This window comes from Planococcus citri, chromosome 3 (assembly GCF_950023065.1).
Source record: "Planococcus citri chromosome 3, ihPlaCitr1.1, whole genome shotgun sequence".
In the NCBI taxonomy this organism is placed as follows: Eukaryota; Metazoa; Arthropoda; class Insecta; order Hemiptera; family Pseudococcidae; genus Planococcus; species Planococcus citri.
This window is the reverse complement of record NC_088679.1, coordinates 69251393-69272626: the sequence shown is the minus strand read 5'-3', so window position 1 is coordinate 69272626 and position 21234 is coordinate 69251393. Positions and strand designations below refer to the sequence as shown.

At 34.4% G+C, this 21234-nt stretch overlaps 3 protein-coding genes across 3 annotated transcripts in view; 1 reads left to right on the top strand and 2 right to left on the bottom strand.

The window, feature by feature from the left end:
• LOC135838591 (NADH-cytochrome b5 reductase-like) overlaps positions 1–21234 on the top strand; it is a 280351-nt gene that overhangs the window by 213999 nt on the left and 45118 nt on the right. The window lies entirely within an intron of this gene.
• On the bottom strand, positions 1086–4297 carry LOC135838558 (uncharacterized). Its single transcript, XM_065354236.1, has 7 exons — positions 4144–4297; positions 2555–2706; positions 2362–2429; positions 2150–2185; positions 1934–2063; positions 1461–1515; positions 1086–1372 (listed from the first exon to the last, which is right to left on the bottom strand). Exons 2-7 carry the CDS (start codon positions 2682–2684, stop codon positions 1162–1164), a joined length of 630 nt encoding a protein of 209 aa, XP_065210308.1. The 5' UTR covers positions 2685–2706; positions 4144–4297; the 3' UTR covers positions 1086–1161.
• Positions 10025–14018, bottom strand: LOC135838555 (uncharacterized). Its single transcript, XM_065354232.1, has 8 exons — positions 13864–14018; positions 12671–12813; positions 12429–12499; positions 12104–12139; positions 11918–12023; positions 10530–10565; positions 10389–10440; positions 10025–10297 (listed from the first exon to the last, which is right to left on the bottom strand). The coding sequence occupies exons 2-8, from the start codon at positions 12789–12791 to the stop codon at positions 10129–10131; spliced, it is 591 nt and encodes a 196-aa protein (XP_065210304.1). The 5' UTR covers positions 12792–12813; positions 13864–14018; the 3' UTR covers positions 10025–10128.

Below are 21234 nucleotides of genomic sequence, written 5' to 3'. Positions count from 1 at the left end.
GCAAATTGAAAATTCTGGAGAAATTGAAAAATAGCGCTGGAGGCTCCAGAATGGCTGGAAATGGCGAAATTTGGATTTGGGGGGTTAATATCAGTTTTAGGACTTATTTTGAACATTTTTACTGATCAAGTACTTACTTTAAAAAAAAAAAAGCATAAATCACCAAAATAGTCAATTTTGGATTTTCAAACATTCGCCAAAAATCGAAAAATAAACTTGGGCAGCTGAAAATTTGGATTTGGGGGTTTTAGAACATGCTCTTTTCAAAAATCGCGGTCCCGTTCAAATCGGAGGCGGACACCTCAAGAGGTTCCATTGTAAAGTTCATTTTTAAAATTTTTGGATAATTTTTTGAAAATTTAAAAAATTTAATGAAACTGTTTTATCTATTGGGTTTTGAAATTTTTCATGAAATGTGAATGTTTTTGAGCAGAGTGAAATCTGAATAATTTTGTCAATTCAAGACCCACTCATCAACTGCTTCTAGTTTTGGGACATTCTGGAGTCTCCAGCAATTTTTTAAAAGTCTCTTGGTGTCTTCTCGTTCGTTTCAGATGGTTATTCTGAAATTCCAAAGTGTGAGTCTGATAAAGTGAATTTTTAACCGATTTGTCTATGTAGATGAATTTTAAAAAATTTGAAAAAATCAAACTTTCAAAGATTTTAAATCGCTCTGAAGACGCCAAAAATCAACTTTAGAACTGATAGGTAAGGTACTTTGGTTGGTTCTTATTTGGCATCCTCTCGGTTGTTTTCAGGAGTTCCAGCTTTGAAGTAAATTTTTGACCAATTTTTACCTATGTACTTAGGTAGGTACCTCAATTCCTGAAAATGTGAAAAAAATTATGGAAGTCATTTTTGACATTTTTAGAGCGATTTGAAATTTCTGGGGAAAAATTTAAAAATCGCTGGAAGCTTTAGAACGGCTTGAAAGTTTATGGTTAGTAAACGTTTTCTTCCAAACATAGTAGAGTACTTAAAAATTTTTTCAAAGCTGTTGGACATAACTTTTGAGGGGTTCAATTAATTGATTTTTCCATCATTTTACATTTTGATTGAAACGATGCACAGTAATGAAAAAAAAATTCAATTCAAGCTTTCATTTATTTCATGGCTAACAAGTTAAACCTTGATTAAAATATCTATCATTATCATTACATTTTATCGATGTTTACTCGTACGATAGGAAAACATCCACGAGAGTTGATTTTTCGATTCATCTTGTGCGGTTTTAAAGTATTCCTCGAATATCTTCTTCAGACCACCGGCTATTTGTCCTGTTTCGATTGCTTGGTAAATTTTAAGTTTATGGCCCGGTATTCCCGGCCCTGCTAACGAGATTCTGTATGCATATTGGCGCATCAAAGTGGTTCTGAAACGTGTACAAAATACTCTGGTAACTTCTCAAACACTTGAAAAACATTTCGATTACAAAAGCGTAGAATTTCGTTTCAACTCACTGCGCCATGAATCGGTACACGAATTGGAAAGTTTTTTCACATTTATCTTCAATTGCTTCGAATGAAAGAAAAAATTAAGTTATAATAATGTAGGTATTGTGATGGGTAAAATGTGGCGAAAAGGGGGCTAAAATTCAAAATTTGTTTTGAAAAGTCGACTAAGTAATATGTCGAAATTCAGGTTTCCGAGTACCTACGTTGAATTCAAATTTTCGAGTCGTTTTACTTTTTAACTCAAATTTGACCCCCTGGTCGACTTTTTTAAAACAAAACGTGTCATAAACGTATGTTTAAAAAAGCGGTAAATATGTATTACCCATATGGCCAATGGCAAAAAGAATTTTGGTATCGGGTTTTCAGAATAAAATTTTTAAATCTCCTGGACTAGTGGAGTGTAAAGGGTATTGTTTATGATTGATCATTTTTTCATTTGAGTGAAATTGGATGAAAAATTTTCAAAATATTACACCTACCTCTGGTTGATGCCATGATGTGGTACATTTGGTAGACTAATATATCGCTATATTTCAACAATTCAATGTCCACTGTGACAAGCCTGTCGACGAATTGTAAGCCGTTATGTACGTTATCGTTTTCATCAAGCTAGATGGGGGAAAAAACTGCGAGTGTAGATGGAATGTTTTGAAAATAGGTACCTATGCTAAATTATAGGTTTCGAGAATACTTACGATACCATCTTTTTGAAACATGCAATGCAGAAGACACTGTAAAATAACATAAATAAGTTAGGTACCTACAAAATTCAATTTGATCATGGATGGAAAAATTAATCTCATCGTTAGATTCCGAGTGCATTTAACATAAGAAATGAGGCATGTATTTCGCATAATAATTGCACGATATTCGAATTTGACAAAGTGAGTAAAAAAACAGTACTTACTTTTTCCTGTTTGCTAAATGTGATGTTGTCACCTGTGAGTACGCTGTCAATCATTACATCAAAAATATCTGAAAAACACGTTTTATGATAGAAATTTGGTACTATCTATCTAGGTAGAAAAAGAACATAAATCCATTTCTAGGTCCAGCATCAATTGATCGATTAAAAACTGAAACAATAGGTAGGTACTCACTTCTCTGTACAGGAAACATCGCATCGCATTCTTTAACGACTGCAGTAATGTTTCCTCGCGTGTTTGTCGGCGAACCATATGCATAAGCTAATGACAAGCTGCATAGCAAAATTACCTTCAGCGAATCCATGATGATACAAATTTCCAAATCACTACAAAAAGAATATAAGTAGAAAAAGGAAATTGTGAAAAAATCCAGAGAGACTTGCTTTCTACTTGAAAGGTAAGTTTTTGAACTAGCATCCTCCGATTTGAATGAAACCAATCTAGATCGGAAGAGCATTTCCTAAAACTCCCTGAGCCAAAGTTTAAATGATTCAGTTCATTTTTGAGAAATTTTTGAAAATTTAAAAATTCGAGTGCTTAAAGTTCAATTTTCCAACTTTTTCGTAGGTATAACTACTATAGTTTTGGGATATTCTGGAGCTTCCAGCAGTTCCAGCGATTTTTCAATTTTCTCCAGGGCCGAGAGTGTGCCTAATAAGCATCAATCGTAGGTACAGGTCCTAAACTTAATTTCTGCCCCTCCCCCCAAAACGATTTCAAACTTCTAGAGACTTTTTTAAAACTCTCTGGAGGCCTTAAAAATGCCAAATAATGATTGTTTTCGAGTGTTGAAACAATAGAGCATAATTATATCTTTAGGTACTAAATTGGTCAAAAATTCACTTTTGAACTAGCACTCTTGGGATTTTAGTATTAACCATTTGAAACGAAAACGACCAAAATTGTGTCTACCGATCGAAGTTATTCGCTCTCAAGTTCATTATTCGCCCCTCCAGAGCGATTTGGAGGCCTTAAGATGTCCCAAAATGAAGTAATTTTTGATGTGTATAGAATTTCAATTGAAAGATTATTCGTATCGGTCCACTTTGATCGAAAAAAATTGAATTTCATAAACATTTTTAGAAATACGTATCTCTTGAAATTTTTTTTTGAGATTTTCAAAAATTTGTCAAAAATTTTAAAAAGAACTAAAGTATTATAAATTTTGGTTACGGCGGTTTTAGAACCTTGCTGTTTCTATTCAACTTGATTTTATTCAAATCGCAAATTGCGAATTCAAAAGGTTCCCTTGTTAGAATATCTACGAAAATCATTTACTACAAATGTACAGTAAAATTCGCTTAATGTGGTCGCGTTTGTCCAAAGTAAAAATGGTAACTTTAACCAAAATGATGACAAAAAACGAAGAAAGTGAAAAAATTGAATTTTTACGTCAAAATTTTTACATAATCTTGTTGATGTGCCGAAAGTGTTTTTCAGGACAAGACTCCTAATTTTTTTCAAAATTGCCAAAAATGCATTTTTTTTTTTCAAAATTGCATAAAGAAGATTCTTTGTGGAAATTGTCAAAGAAGTCCTTCTTCTTGTTGATGAATTTGTGAGAAAATCCTTTTTGAAATTTCCAAAAAAGTCCTGTTTTTTAGTAAGGTATTGCAAAAAAATTCCATTTTTTTTTGTAAAAATTTACCAACGAATCCTTTTTTTCAAACTTGAATACTTAAAAAAAATGTACCTAGGGTAAGTTGTAAGTTGCATGCAGAAAAACAAAGTTGAAAATTAAATTATAGAAATACGTTGCTCACCTTTGATGCAGATTAACTTCAGTACGAAAAATACAACAATAGCCTAATTGGAAACGAATACGAGCTTATATTAGGTGAATTATTGTAATCAAAATATAACTCTTTGTTATTTCTCTCAGTATTGTTGACGTAGATAGGTAGATATCTTTTTGTATTCTTTAATAAGGAAACACAATTAATTCATAGTTTTTTGAACAATTAATTGCTTTACATACATAATTATGTACGTATCTCTTGGGGAAAATATCTAGCAGACGATACGGTTCATTTTTTCTGTGTACCTAAATATATTTCGAATAATTATACAGTATGACACAAAAGTAGTGCTCGGTGGTTTTTATTTCCAAGTGGAAAGAGCTAACGAGATGAATGAAGCGGTGCTGAGTAGGGAAAAATAAGGGTGTTCTAAAGCGACCTTGGAAATTTCAGGCCCAAGCACAGGGTGCCCACAAATTGAAAACCCGGTTTGGTCAAACAATTCAAACTGGTTTTTATTGACGCAATGTAATCTACACACCAAGGCGACAAAAACGTGATATGAATTTTTTGAAACCGGTTCATTAATTTGCAACCAGTTAATAAAAAATACCCAAAAATTGTAGATAGAGAAAAAATCTTGAAAAAAAAGTTGTAGATCGTGAAAAATTAAACAATTCCGTTCAATCACATTTTGAAACCGGTTCATTGGTTTGCATTTAGCAACTATGTTTTTGACAATCACCTAAAAATTGGAAGCTTATTAAGTTTCAAGTGTTCTGTCATGGTTCTGTCTATCTTTAATTTTTAGATGATTGTCAAAAACTGGTTACTAAATGCGAACCAATGAACCGGTTTCAAAATGTGATTACACAGAAATGTGTATTTTTTCACATTCTATAACAACTTTTGTTTCAAGCTTTTTTCAATATCTACATACAATTTGATAACCAGTAGCAAATTGATGAACCAGTTTCAAAATCTGATCAGCAAAAATGGTTCAATTTTTCACGCTCTACAACTTTTGTTCCAAGTTTTTTTCTCTATCTTAAATTTTTAGGTGATTGTCAAAAATTGGTTGTTAAATGTGAACGAATGAATTGGTTTCAAAATGTGATTAGAAAGAATTGTGTAGTTTTTCACTCTCTACAACTTTTGTTTGAAGCTTTTTTCCAGGGTTGGGCATCTACGCGTAGAATAGCCTATTCTACATTTTGGTGTAGAATACGTAAAATTTGATGTAGAATGCGTAAAATGCGTAGAATGTGTAGAATGCGTGTAGAATGCGTAGAATGCAGCAAAATCACCCATCTGAAAGCCAAAAAATTGTTTATTTATCAAAAATGCACTTTTGAAAAATGAAAGTTCAACTTTTTTGTTCAGGAAATTAAATTTTAAATATGAATTTGGGTTTTCTTCTTTTTAATTATATAAATTGATTATAACATAAATTATAATTTTAATTTATGATTGAAAATTTGAGAAAAGAAATTAATACACTTACTTAGGTACGAACTGAAAATTTGTTTTTTTAACCTTACTAGTTACTATTAGGTACCATTTCATTTTTTTACATACCAGCATTGAATTAAATGATGCAAAAAATGAAAAAAAGATAAGTATTTCGAAAAAATAAAAATAATCTGCATGTTTATTCTACACGTATTCTACGTATTCTACGCATTCTACATTTTTTTCAGGCTATTCTACACACGCTATTTTACGCGTAGAATGCCCATGTATTCTACATGGTGTATTCTACGGCACAACCCTGCTTTTTTCTCTATCTATAATTTTTGGGTATTTTTTGTCAACTGGTATGAACCGGTTTCAAAAAATTTGTATCACGTTTCTTGTCGCCATAGTGTGTAGATACGTTGCGTCAATAAAAACCTGTTTGAATTGTTTGACCACACTGGTTCTTCAATTTGTGGGCACCCTGTGCTTGGGCCTGAAATTTTCCCTACTCAACGCAGCTTCATTCATCTCGTTAGGTCTTTCCACTTGGAAATAAAAGCCACCGTGCACTACTTTTGTGTCATACTGTATTTATGTGTTTAATGGTGAGTTCGACGTTATCTCATTCAAAGATGATTTTACATCATTAGTGGGACATCAATCGGCATGAAAAAAGTTTGTTATGGCACAAATACAGCTTTATTTGAAGTTTTCCCGAAAGATCTCTCAAATATGACCAATAGATAATAAATACCTATACCTACCTATTTAAACATGTACCGGTAAACTCACTAAATGCAATTCGTTTATGAAAAACTTTAACCCTTAAACACCCAAGCAAATCCTGAGATGTTATGAAAAAATGCTTTCAATTTCCTGAATAAGATCATCACAAGTATCACTCTTACTCACAGTTCACCCCTCAGCCCCTTGAAGGCACCTCGATAATGATAGACTTATTTATTTGATTATTGTCAAACATCGAGGAAGCAGAAAACCCGATTGAGTCAATTTTGGAACTGAATGATATCGTTTCATTAGATGTAATGAATGAGTGAAAGCATAATTCCAAAGAACACCTCACCCCTTTTTGGGGGGCAAATATTGATAAAAGTTGTTATGAAATACGGGGACCTATGCTCCATTTTTGGATGAACATATTGATGGTTGAGCTTTCACAAAATGAAATCAAGAAAGGTGTGTACATGGTGGACCAGAGCGTTTTTTTACATATTTGATAGACTTGTTTCGGAAAAAACCTGAAAAAACAGAGCATGAATACGCAGAGTACATAATATGGAAATATTCTTAAGTAGGCTTGAAATGACAGAAACAAGAATTGAAAGGAACACAAATGCTCTTAACGGGACATAAGTTCAGAAAATCTACAATCCACCCATCGAATATGTTTATCACACAGTGAATATTCTTCTCAATATTTGTCACCAAATAGTTACCTCTCACAAAGGTTAGCAGTACGATTGTTTTTCTGCAGAAATATTGAAATAGGTTTATCTACCACTTTGAAAAGCTTTGCACTGTCAAATTGCAGCTGTCTCTGGCATTTCATAATGTTGAAGCATTCATGAAGACGTTACTATCCCTCCTTGATCATAGATACTTAGAGTAGTTCAACATCATGAAATATCATGATTGGAAACAACAATGTCTGCTCATGCAATTTTCATAGAACTACATACATTATCTATGATTGAGGAGGGATAGTGACCTCTTCATGAATGCTTCAACATTAAACATAATGAAATGCCAGAGACAGCCGCAATTTGACAGTGTAAAGCTTTTCAAAGTGGTAGATAAGCCTATTTTGATACTTCTGCAGAAAAACAATCATACCACTAACCTTTGAGGGATGTAACTATTTGTTGACAAATATCGAGAAAGAATATAGACTTCAGCAGGAATTTCTCAAAACTTTCAAAAGTTCAGAGTTATGGTTGAACAGCAGTTGAAAGCTTTTTACTGAATCTCAAATCCCCTGAATCCAGTAGTCATAAGCTAGACACAATCTCATGATTGTAAACAACGACTTTTGCTCATGCAATTTTCATGATGTAGAACTACATTATCTATGATTGAGGAGGGATAGTGACCTCTTCATGAATGCTTCAACATTATGAAATGCCAGGGAGTGCTGCAATTTGACTGTGTAAAGCTTTTCAAAGTGATAGATAAACCTATTTCGATATTTCTGCAGAAAAACAATCGTACTGCTAACCTTTGTAAGATGTAACTATTTGGTGACAAATATCCAGAAAGAATATCCACGGTGTGATAAACAGATTTGATGGGTGGATTGTAGATTTCTGAACTACTTATGTCCCGTTAAGAGCATTTGTGTTCCTTTCAATTCTTGTTTCTGTCATTTCAAGCCTACTTGAGAATATTTCCGTATTATGTACTCTGCGTATTCATGCTCTGTTTTTTCGGGTTTTTTCCGAAACAAGTTTATCAAATTTGTAAAAAAACGCTTTGGTCCACCATGCACACACCTTTCTTGATTTCATTTTGTGAAAGCTCAACCATCAATATGTTCATCCAAAAATGGAGCATAGGTCCCTGTATTTCATACCAATTATTATCAATGTTTGTCCCCCCCCCCCAAAAAAAGGGGTGAGGTGTTCTTTGAAATTATTCTTTCACTCATTCATTACATCTAATGAAACGATATCATTCAGTTCCAAGATTGACCCAATCGGGTTTTTTGCTTCCTCGATGTTTGACAATAATCAAATAAATAAGTCTATCATTATCGAGGTGCCTTCAAGGGGCTGAGGGGTGAACTGTGAGTAAGAGTGATACTTGTGATGATCTTATTCAGGAAATTGAAAGCATTTTTTCATAACATCTCAGGATTTGCTTGGGTGTTTAAGGGTTAAAAAATTACCCTTGATACTTGATATAGTGGGATTGGTAATGATCCGGTGAGATAGTAGATATCAGCATGATCTATCCCTGAAGTTGGCTAAGAAATATTCCCTAGGCAGTGAATACTTACTTATTGTCCCTGACTAGCTCAGATAGGAGACTTCAGCATTAACCAATACACTATTATGCACATTGTCCAGTTCTTCACCAAATAAAAACATATATTCATGCCAATCGATATGTTTATTGAATGATATACCGAACGAGTTCTATACATAATAATAAAAGGGTAAATTAAAGACTATTATTACGTAATTCAATACGAGTGCATACTCGCATCGAGTAAAGTTTAATCTACACGAAACCACTTGAGTATTAGCTCAAATGATTACGTGCTATCTTTGTGATCCTACTCTAACTAAAACATGGTGAAATTATGTCTTTCGTCTGAGATAAAATAAGTATCTCCTATACAGCCACTAATACTAGGTGTACAATTACTCATTTTATCCATCTCAATTAATTATGATCTAACTACATATAATTAATTACCTTACACTTACTTGGACACTATGCATTTTTCCTACCTCTTCCGATACACTAACCAAAACTATACGTGTAGGTAGGAACGTCTATCTATAGGCTCGATGTATAGATGAGAAATACTTTCGATGTCCGGAAAATCGAAGTATATTCAAAAGAACCGAATTTAATAACAATTAATTAAAACGTTCAGAGAAACACTAATTACCACGCTGAGAGTGGGTAAAACGTAAAAAAGTACAAACAGGGGAGAACCCCATTTGTGCTCACATATTCATTGTGTCGATATAGTTAACACATCATCGTTTTGACGAGGAACAAGTTACCGCGGAGTTACGAGACCAAGTAAAGTTCGTGGCTCGCCAAAGCAAGTTTGTGCTTAGCAGATTTTCATCAAAAGAATAGATCATTCAGCAGGAACGAATGATCTGATCGCATTATCATACGATATTTAGGGGGATCCTTCCAGTTATTTAGGGATCCTATGAGCGCACGTATAAGTTTAGAAGAATTTATCACGTTACCCTACTTACAGTATATGGAATAAAGCGCAGACTCTATTATAGAAAGTAGAAACATATACAGAAGCTTCTCGTAAGGGGAAATTACGCGAATAATCACCTAAGCGGTGAGGGCAATCCTACTCCTCTCATACTTACATCTTTTTTTAATTTTCAAAATCAAAAATGCAGAAATGAACTTCATAGCACCTGGAATTCGGTTACTGGGATTTTACGACGTACTCTTTCGATCAAGCTCGGTTTCGTTCAAATTCGGAAAGTGAGAGCTCAAAAGATCTTTTTTAAGATATTGGTGACGTGATTCTTTCATTGTGCTGAATTTCGGCTGAATCAGAGTTAACGGTTTAGTAAAAGTTCTCTTGCAAAGACAGTACCTAGATTATTAATTTATTCAAAGTCGTCGGACATGACTTTTGAAGGGTTCAACTAATTGATTTTTCCATCATTTTACATTTGATTGAATCGTCGATGTACCATAATGAACAAAAAAACTCATATTTAACGTCATTCAAGCTACTTATATGTATTTATCGCATGTCTAACAAGTTAAACCTCGTAGAAAATTTATCAAATATTACATTGTTTAAATGTAATCATCTTACTAGAATAAATATTCTAGACGTTTTGTTTGTGCGGTTCGCTCGTATTCCGTTAACATCTTCTTCAGACCACCGGCTACTTCTTGTCCAGTTTCAATGGCGTTGTAAATTTTAAGTTTTAAACTGGGCATTCCCTCCAACACTTTTGCTGTTCCCACCAATGCAAAACTCCTGAAACGCGCACAAATTTATACTCTAATAACCTCTCAAGTACTGGAAAAAATCTCAATTAAGAAAGCGAAGAATTTCCGTTTCTACTTACTCCATGAAACGGTATGTAAATTCGTAAGCTTTTTGACATTTATCTTCAATCGCTACGAATGAGGGAAAAAAATGAGTAGTTACGTGAAAAAAGTTTTTTGGTATCAATTTTTCGGAATAAAATTTGTAAACCTGGACCTACTTTTGGTTGATGCTATGATATTGTACATTTGAAGGACTAATACAGGGTGTTCCAGAATAACCTTTCACATTTTGGTGAGCACTGATCTGCGTTCAAATGGTGTTAGGGGAATGGTAAAAGCGGTTCCAGGTAGCCAACACATGCCGAATTATGTTTCAGTATTAATTTTTTACCATGGAGAAGTGGACGGCTGTGCAGCGCGCTTTTATTGTAAAGGCCTTTTTCAAAAATAATGACTCTTACATTAGTGCAATTCGTGCCTTCCGCAAACATTTTAAACTTACCGGTAAAAGTGAAGTGCCATCGAGGCCAACAGTGAAATTATGGGTAAAAAACTTCGAGAAAACCGCTCATGCTTGTAAAAATAAGCCTACAGGTCGGAAAAGATCAGTAAGAACGCCAGAAACAACGGACCGAGTAAGGCATTCAGTACAGACTACCCCTACCACTTCAATACGTAAACGAGCGTTAAATTTAAAAATCAAACCAACTTCTCTGCAACGAATTTTATCTGAAGACCTCAGTTTCCATCCATATAAGATTTTAATCATTCAAAAGTTACAAAAAACTGATTTTGTGAGAAGAAAATCATTTGCCGAGGATATGCTTACAAGAATTGATACTGGTGAGATTCCATTGAACTCGTTACTCTTTACTGATGAAGCTCATTTTTATCTAAACGGTGATGTGAATAAACAAAATATGCGCTACTGGTCGACAGAGAATCCGATGATAATACACGAGAAACCTCTACACTCCGCTAAGTTGACTGTTTGGATGGGCGTGGCTAAATTCGGTATAGTGGGACCGTATGTGTTTGATGAAACGGTGAATGGTGAGAGGTATCGCAAAATGTTAAACGAGTTTCTCATTCCTGAATTGAAACGCAGACACAAGTATAGAGTTACTTGGTTCCAACAGGATGGCGCTACCTGTCATTCCGCAACGGACACGATTTCTTTATTGCGTGAGCATTTTGGTCATCGAATAATTTCGCTGAACACAGAAATTTCATGGCCACCTCGATCCCCTGATTTTTCAGCATGTGATTTTTTTTTATGGGGTTACCTCAAGTCAAAAGTATATCAAGATGATCCTAGGACTCTGAAACAGCTCCTAGATAATATTATTCGTGAATCAAGACTGATTAGAAGAGAAATGCTCAACAAAGTGTTCAATAATTTTAAAAAACGTTTGGTCGATTGTGTCAAAAATGATGGAAAACATCTTGGTGGAATAATTTTTAAAACTTAATTTATAATGAAAACTCAAATATATGGTCTAAAAACGGCACATTTCTACTTCATTTTGGTTATAAAAAAATTTCCGTAACCATTTTTCTCTCAGAGCTACTAATAAAACAAAAGTGAAAGGTTATTCTGGAACACCCTGTATATCGGTGTATTTTGCCGATGCTGCTTGTCTTCCTACTCGTACATCATTAATCTCGTCGACTAATTCTAATCCGTTTCGTACATTACTGTTTTCGTCAAACTAGATGGAGAGGAAAAACTGATGAGTAGGTGGAATGTTTTGAAAAAAATATGCTAATTATGAGATTCGACAATACTTACGATACCAGTTTTCTGAAGGCGGCAATTCAAATGACACTGTAAAATAATATAAAATATATTAAATAGGTACCTATAAAATTCAGTTTAATCATGGAAGGAAAAATGAATCTCAGATTCCAAAATGTGGATTGCTTTGTACATATAAAAGATCAGACCCGGATCTATTTTATTATAGATGGTAATTTTCAAGGTCTTGTGTCTTGTCCTTAGCTTTGAACATATTATAGGCGTTAAATATAGGTTAAGTAAAACGAAAACATCTATCAATACAACAGATTAATTCAAATTTGACAAAGTGAGTAAACAAAAAAAAAACAGTACTTACTTTTTCCTGTTGACTAACTATGATATTATTGTTACCGGAGAACATGCTGTCAGCAAATACTTCACGAAGATCTGAAAAAACATGTTTTATGATTGAAATTTGGTACTACCTACTAGTAATCTATGTCGAAAAAGCACATAAATCCATTCCCAGACCCAGCAGCTCTGAATTTATCATTGTACTCATTAAATCGATTAAAGACTAAAACAGTAGGTACATACCTACGTGTATTGAATACTCACTTCTCAGTACTGGAAACGTCACATTGCATTCTGATGTAGGGTCGTCTCGCCCGTATGTCGGCGAACCATATGCAGAAGCTAATAACAAGCTGCACGACAAAATTACCTTCAGCGAATTCATGATGATACGAATTTCCAAATCACTATAAAATGAATAGAAAAAGGAAATTGTAAAAAAATCCAAAGAAAAAATTCAAGTGTTTCAAGTAAAATTTCTCCAATTTTTTCGTGAGATATAAATTTTTTTGAGTGAAATAGACCATTGAGATTAATGCCTTTAATTCAGCAGCAGCTAACTACTATAGTCTTGTGATATTCTGAAGCTTCCAGCAGTTCCAACGATTTTCCAATGTTCTCCAGAAATTTCAAATCATATTGGAGGGATCAAATTTGTTCTTTAGAACGGGCATTCTCTCAATCGATTTAGGTGGTTATCGCAAAATTCCAGGAGTGCTAGCTCAAAAGTGAATTTATCACCGATTTGCGAATTTCCAGAAAACGGTGTTTAAAAAGTCAACTTTTCAAAGAATCTTTATAACGAGTATAGGCAGAATTTCGTCAGGTGTGTCTACTTGATCACTTCACACAAAAATCATCGCAATTCGACGATTTTGGAACCTTCAATCAGTTTCCAAATTTCTCCATAGATTCCAGATCGTTCTGGAGTGGCCAAAAACCAACTTAAGAATTCATAACGTTGGTCGTTGGTTATAAAACATTTTCTCTATTGCTTCAAATGGTTACTGCGAAATTCCAGAAGTTCTAGGCAGTTCAAAAGTTAATTTTTGAATATACCTACCTAATTTGTAAATCCCAGAAAATGCATAAAATTCAAAAATATTTTTGTAGAAAGATAATTGAACGTATTACTACATTTTTTTATCCTTCCACATTGATTTGAAAGCTAAAAACAATCTGTTGAAAATGATCACTCACATCACTTTCAGGTTTGAATTTCCAAATTAGTCAATTAATATTCGCTTTGAAATTGTTGGATTTCCACACACCCCCCCCCCATCCAAAATCTCATGATTTTTAGTGGAAAAAGCTAGTACATTTACCTCTGTGTTAAAACTACTTGTTAGTAAAAAAAAAAAAAAATGTACTCCACGTTAATTTGCATTCTGAGAGAAACAAAGTTGAAAATTAAATTATAGAAATTCGTTAAATTGATGTGTTAGTTCATTGCTTACCTTTGACTTCAGAACGAAAAAAACGACAATAATGGGAGAATGAACTAATCATCGAGCTTATATAGTAGGTGAATTGTAATCATAATTTATGAGTCGTTGTAATTTTTCTGAGTATGTATTGTTGGTGTAAATTTTTATTATTTGATAAGGAAACAAAATCGATATTTTTTTTTAAACAAATAATTGCGTTATTTCTTGGAGAAAACATCTGCATTGGATACAAATAGTCTAATTAATCGCGCAATGCACCTGATTTCTAATAAACAACAGGCGATATGACTCATTTTTTCCCGTGTACTTAATATTTACACGTGTTCATGGATGATTTCAACGTTAGCTTAGTTTTATTTGAAATTTTCCCGGAAGATGTTTCAAAAATATGAGGTAGATAATATTTCATGCAATATATTGGTCAAAAGTCAAACTCGAGAAGTATGGCTGGATAGAGTTTGCTGAAAAGGCAAATTTTTGTATTTAACAGGTCGAAAGTAGATTTAAACAGAATGTTTATCTCTGTTTATGTAAATTTTCACATATTTTAAATGATTTGAAAAGTTTATGAAGAAAATGATAGAGTCGAGAAAATTCTTTTTGAAAATGAATCAGTCAATTATTCAGTCGTCGATTTTACTCATTTTATAAAGTCAACATTGATCAATTTCTACTATTTTAAAACTATTTTTTAAAAAAAATAATCGAGCTTCGAATCGATATGGCGACACTTTTTAAATAAAATTGATTTTTATAAATTCTTTTGAACACTTTTTTAAAAATTAACAATGCTATTGTATACTTCATACTTTTGAAGCACCAATTGTAGGTAAGAATTGAAAAAAAAACACGATTGAATTCGAAAACTTTAAATTACATACGTCCAATGCTGTGGTTCATTTGTATACCTGACAAGAGAACCTCATCAACTCGTCACCTTCGATTAGGCTAAAATTTAGCTCACTGAAAGCTTATGCCACCCACACCTCAGAAACCAATTTCTAGCTGCCGAAATTGATTTATCGAATTTTGGCGAATTTTTGAAAATTGCTGAAATTGCCTATATTGGCTATTTACTTACAAGCTTTTCAAAAAAGTGATGAACCACGAGATTAAACTCGCTAAAGTGTGGTTTGGATACTAAAGTCGACCTCCCGAATCGGTTGCGACCATTTTCGAGACGATCTGGAGCCTCTAGCAGAAATTGGTTTTTTCTCCAGCACCCTGGAATCACTCCACAAGACGCTGTAATCAACTTGGATAGGTGAAATTTTAATCCCACTATAAGTTCGATATTCTCAATCGATTAAAGACGTTAAATCGCGAATTCGAGGCGACGAGTTCACGAGTGTATTTTTTTACAAGTTGAATAGATACTCCATACTTCTTTAAAATTCCAGTATCGCGTATTTTTGGAGAAAATTGTCTAAAACTTCGCCTATACCTTAAAATCGACACTCTGAATCGATCGCGACCATTTTCGAGACGATTTGGAGCCTCCAACAGAAATTAGTTTTTTCTCCAGCACACTGGAAGCTCTCCAGATAGCGCTGTAATTAACTGAGGTAGCTGCGAATTTGGTTCTGTGCTGTTATACGAATATTTGCTGAACAATCACTTTTACAGGGGGGGGGGGGTTATAAGCAACTAGACAACTTAACATATTGATAATATAAAATGCGATGATAAATACAGATAAATACTAGGAGAAAATCCCGAGGGGAAAGACCTTATAAATTCGACAATATAAACAACATTTTATTACGTGAACATTGAAAACATTGGAAAGAAAAGAAAAGAAAATAATAAAATGAATAGGTTACAATTTATGCAACAATTATAGCTTGGATAGAATAAAGAGAATAAAATGTTTTCTTATTGCACTGGTATATAAACACATGTATAATTACTCGTGAGATTACAAAATGTTCACGTCACCTACTTTGGTCATTTTTAGCGTTTTGCAATAAATATTTTAGTATTCAAAAATTCACCAAAAACTGAAGAATTGATTTGAATCACCAAGAATTTAGTTAAGATTTTTTTTCACTTGTTTTTTTGAAGAAATTGAAATTTCGTGTAAAGGCAGTTTTCATCTTGATACATTTTCACTAATCATATTTTTTGTTTTTAAAATACGGTTTTAGTTCATTCATTTTTCGAGGACGAAGACTCAGTTTCCAATTATTCAAGTTCGACTAATGGTCTTTCCAGCAAAGTCCTGTCACAGACCCGTGGTTTGCTTTCTTCTGCAGAATGACTGTGGCGGATGGATACCTACCCTTTTTCAAATCAGTTCTACCGGCTAATTAGAGAATGATCAGAAGTTATATCTTCTGATTAGAACGAAACTTTGCCTATAGCATGGGCTGGGTAGCTCAAATATTACGTAGGTAAATATCCAAAAATTTTCACTTTCTGTGTAATTTTTGAAAACGATAAGTGACCGTGAAAAATATTTTCCCTGTAAAAATGTCGTTCATTTACGACTTTCGTAAAATTCGCCTTTTATTTCAAGGTAAAAAATATTATCCTACAATGTAATGAGCTGTTGCGTTATATTTTCAGCACATGTCAGCAATTGTCCTTTTTCTAAATGACTTTTTTAGCACTATAGCTCACAATGTTATCATTCAAATAGCTCGGATTTTTTGACGTATTTTTCTCCTTATCGGTAGGTATTAAGAAAACCTGCACATGTACGAATTTTAAGTAAAAATAAATTTATTTCGTTTTTACTTTACTTACTTTTTATTAGGTAGGTAGGTAGGTAGGTAGGTAGGTAGGTACCTGAAAATGAAAAAAATCACAAATTTATTATCAGCAACTTGGGTGAAAAATGTACTGTCGTAATCAGTACCTACTTCGTTACTTTTTGCGACATGATAATAAAAAGGGCTTAACATCCGTCTGTTTAAAAAAATTTATTCAGTTTGTGTGTTATACTTATACCTAAGGGACGGATCATTCTGCTTCAACAATGCCAAGTAAGTACACATATATACCTTAGGTACGTCTAAAGAAAAGTAGTCTACAGCTGTAAGAACTAAATCAACGTGTAAGAAAACGTCGTATATTGATTCTATTTTTTGTTTTTCTGATTTTCAACGTCGAGCTTTCTAGTAAAATCAAAACGCAAAATTATATCCTTTGCCGGAGTGATAGTGATCATGATAAATTATTGGGTACCATTTTTATCTGCTGATGAAAAAACTGAGCCTGAACGCAGTAACGTAGCGAGGGGAGGCGAAGGGGCGTGCCCCCTCAAAATCCAGTCGTCCAAGTCGTCCTGTATTATCGCCTCAGTCGTCCAAGTCGACTCCTCCATGACGTCGGAATTTGTCGGAAAAATCATTACTTTGCTGACAAAATCACCAATATATTTTCAAAATGCTTATTTTTTAAAAAAGCTTTTGCCCTCGCTTCGCTCGGGCTAATTTGGTTTTTTCTGTTTCTCAAATTATTCATAATTGTGCTTGAAAAGTGTTTTTGTTCAAACTTTTAAGAATGGTGTCAATCGTTTGTGCTTCATTTGTGTTCTTTTGTGCACTTACTCTTTTTTTGTGCTCCCCTCTCCCCTCAATTTTTGAAAAATCGGTTTGGTCGTCCTGGGGAAATGAAAATCGATGAAAATCGACCACTTTGCATTAGAGGGGTGAAAAAGTGGTGTCAATCGTTTGTGCTCTTTTGTGCACGTACTCTTTTTTTGTGCTCCCCTCTCCCCTCAATTTTTGAAAAATCGGTTTGGTCGTCCTGGGGAAACGAAAATCGACCACTTTGCGTTAGGGGGGCGAAAATGGTGTCAATCGTTTGTGCTTCGTTTGTGCTCTTTTGTGCACGTACTCACAATTTGGGGTGGGGGGAGAAACTCACCCGGGACAGTAGAGGACTCCTCGGATTCATTTTTAGGACATCGAAATGGACCAGTAGACCAAAAATCAGCTTGTCACCTCGATTTTCCCTATTCGATGCTATTAATTTTACTGGACTATACACCGCGTAATCGATCCAAAACGGTTTTTCGAAAATTGAGGGGAGGGGGCATAAAAAAAAGAGCACAAACAAAGCACAAACGATTGACACCATTTTTACCCCTCTAACGCAAAGTGGTCGATTTTCATTTCCCCAGGCTGACCGAAATTATTTTTCAAAAACTGATGAAAGGAGGGAGCACCAAAAAAATGAGTACGTGCATAAAAGAGCACAAACGATTGACACCACTTTCATCCCTCTAATGCGAAGTAGTCGATTTTCATCGATTTTCATTTCCCCAGAACGACCAAAATGTTTTTTTTTTTAACTGAGGGGAGGGGGGAGCACAAAAAAAAGAGTAAGTGCACAAAAGAACACAAACGAAGCACAAACGATTGACACTACTTTCACCCCCTCCCCTATCTGAAAGTGGTCGTTCTGAGGAAATGGACCTTTTGTTTTTCTGTTTTTCAACATTGAGCTTTTTAGTAAAATGAAAACGCAGACTGTATTCTTTGTTGGAGTGATAATGATAATGATATTGGTACCATTTTGTTCTGCTGATGAAAAAACGGAGTCTAAAGATGAAGACTGTGACGACCCATTTTGTTATTGCCAAGAAGAATCAAATAAAGATTCATTATACTGCTTTTGTCAGAAAAATCCGTTGGATAAGCGTTGTCGCCTGTCGGCGAAATGATGAAGATGATTGTAATCCCGATGATACGATGATGTAAATTGTCCTTTTAAGTGATACGTTTTGCTATATAATATGTAAATGTAAATAAGTTGAATTATGAGGATAGTACATAGGTATTATACATTATATACTTCAACTACCTAACTGGTATGTAGTTAGATATTAGTTGCATTATTTTACAAAAGTAAGCATAGGTTGATACTTGTACCTACCTACCTACCTACCTACCTACCTACCTACCTACCTACCTACCTACCTACCTACCTACCTATAATGAAACTTTATATATCTGCGCAGCTTATGCATACTTAGTACCTATTACCTACGTAGGTATCTTCAAAAGAATTATTCATTATTGAATAAATTATTTTTGGCTTTTAAATACATATATGTAACTGGGATCTATACCAACATAGGTACCCATTAGGATAGGTTTGGATTCACTTATTATAGAAATGCATACAAATACATACGATAATTTTGTAATCTGATTTAGAAAATAAAAACTCTGACAAATACCAAGTAAACCCCTCGAATACTCAGCCGTCAATTTAGCTCTTTTTTCACCAGATCATAGCATGGACATTTGACACCCATGTGAGGTTTCAAAAAAAAAGTAGCACAAAGTGGAAAATTGAAGATACTTCGGGGTCTTCAAATTTCAAAAATAGCACGAGACTTACAAAAAAATTGATGAAAAAAATCTAATTACCTACCAGTTACCTAGGTACGTATCATGAGTGAAAATAATGATATTTTTGGAAGTCCGTTAAACATGTAAGTATACGTAAGTATTTTTTTTTTTTTTTTAGGGGATTTATAATATACATATAACCCCCTACTCGCGCACTCGCTTCGCTCGTGCTGCTCGCCCTGGCCCTCGCTCCGCTCAGGCCTCTCGCCCCTTCGGGGCTCGCTTTTTTGACAACTCAACTCATGCCCCTGCTCCTATATGCAAATCAGTTAAAATGTGTCAATAGCAAATTCTACTCTGGTTCTAAAGTACCATGTTTAAAAATCCAAAGTTTTCAAGAAAAAAAACAAGTTTGAACAATATATTTCTAAGTATTAATTTCTAAAATGAATTAACGGCATTTTTCCCCTCAAAAAACTTGCGTCTATATCCCAAGTATAGAAACCTACCAGTGGTGGCGTAACTAAGGGAGGGACGTGACTTGAGCCATTACCCCCCCCCCCCCCGCGAGTGAAAATTAAAAATATTGCATGCGATAATGAACCGTTTTTTTCGTTTTTTGGACCCACTTCTTTCAAAAAAATTTCCGCCGTCACTTCACTTGAGCAGTAATTGCACCTTCATTTCCATTAAATTTTTATACATTACGAAGGGTTTTCATAAAATTACTTCTAATTTCAATTTTTCATGCCTAAAAATCTGTTTTTGCCCCCCCCCCCCTCCCCATTGAGAAAACTCTGGCTATACTGTATTGAACACTTCCCCTATCTTTACTTTTGACTTTTTTACGGACAATGTTCCACTAAACATTTCCAATTGTGCTGTTAAAAAAATTCCAACCCAAAAATGATCTCAAGTGCAGAACCTCCTCTCCTCATTATTTTAACAGACACTACATCCCAGTTTTTAAAAAATAAATTAAAATACTACTGAGCTGCTCCGCAGCCCCAACCCTCAGCTCGCGCCTCGGTAAATATGGCGCATTTACAAACCATCACAGCTCGTCAGCTCGGACTACTCGCCTTCTACCCCCGCAAACAAAATAAATGAAAATATTTCTCCTGAAAATTCAAAAATTCAAAATCCCTAAAAAAAACTCCAAACGATTTCTGCGAAGCGAAAAATCTCTCTACGGGGGAGACATCCCCGCATCTGGCAACCCTGGCGTTCTAGCCATGCTCGTTCCTTACATATACAACCCTGAAAAGAAACCAGTTGGTGTAGTAGCTCCGCCCACAACGAAGCAATGTAACAACGCGTTCAGTTGAAACGCTATTTTTATATCGTTTTTTTGATTTTTTGGACATTGAATTTCAAAGTTTTTTTTCCAAAATATTATTTGACATATCTACAGGGAAAAAGGAATCGATTAAAAAAAAAATCACGAAAAAAGGTTCATTGGGAGAGGCTGGGCGATTAGAAGTATGTTTTTTTCAAAGATCTTTTAATATATATAGATACTTAATCAAGATAGAATGATGAGTTTGATATCTCAGTAACAGGTTCAGAATGATGAGTAGCAGTTAAGTGTCATGATGTATGTAGATAACAAGTCGAATGTTATAATCGGTTTATTTGAGATGTTGGGCCTCTTTGTCGAGAGCTTTCAGCTTTCCACATTTTCTTTACAATTTGGCGAAGGTATTTTAGATGGTTTTCATCCAAAACGTTAATTGGAAGGTACAGGCGGTCTTCAGCATGAAGGGGACAGGTTTGAAAAATGTGTTCAGGTTTTTCCAATTCACCGCATTCGCAATATGGATGAGTTGATCGGCCAAACTTATGGAGGAGATAACAAAACATTCCATGGCCACTAAGGGCCTGTCCCAGGTAGAAGTCGATTTCCGAAAGTGGAACAGCTTTGGTTACATTTGAAATTATATGATGAGTCCACTGACTGCATTCAACATTATTCCAGATATTTTGCTAGGAGTTCTGTGTACAAGCATTAAGAGTAGAATGTAACGTAGAGCCTTTACCACTGGGCCACTTCACTATAGGGAAGTGGCAGAAA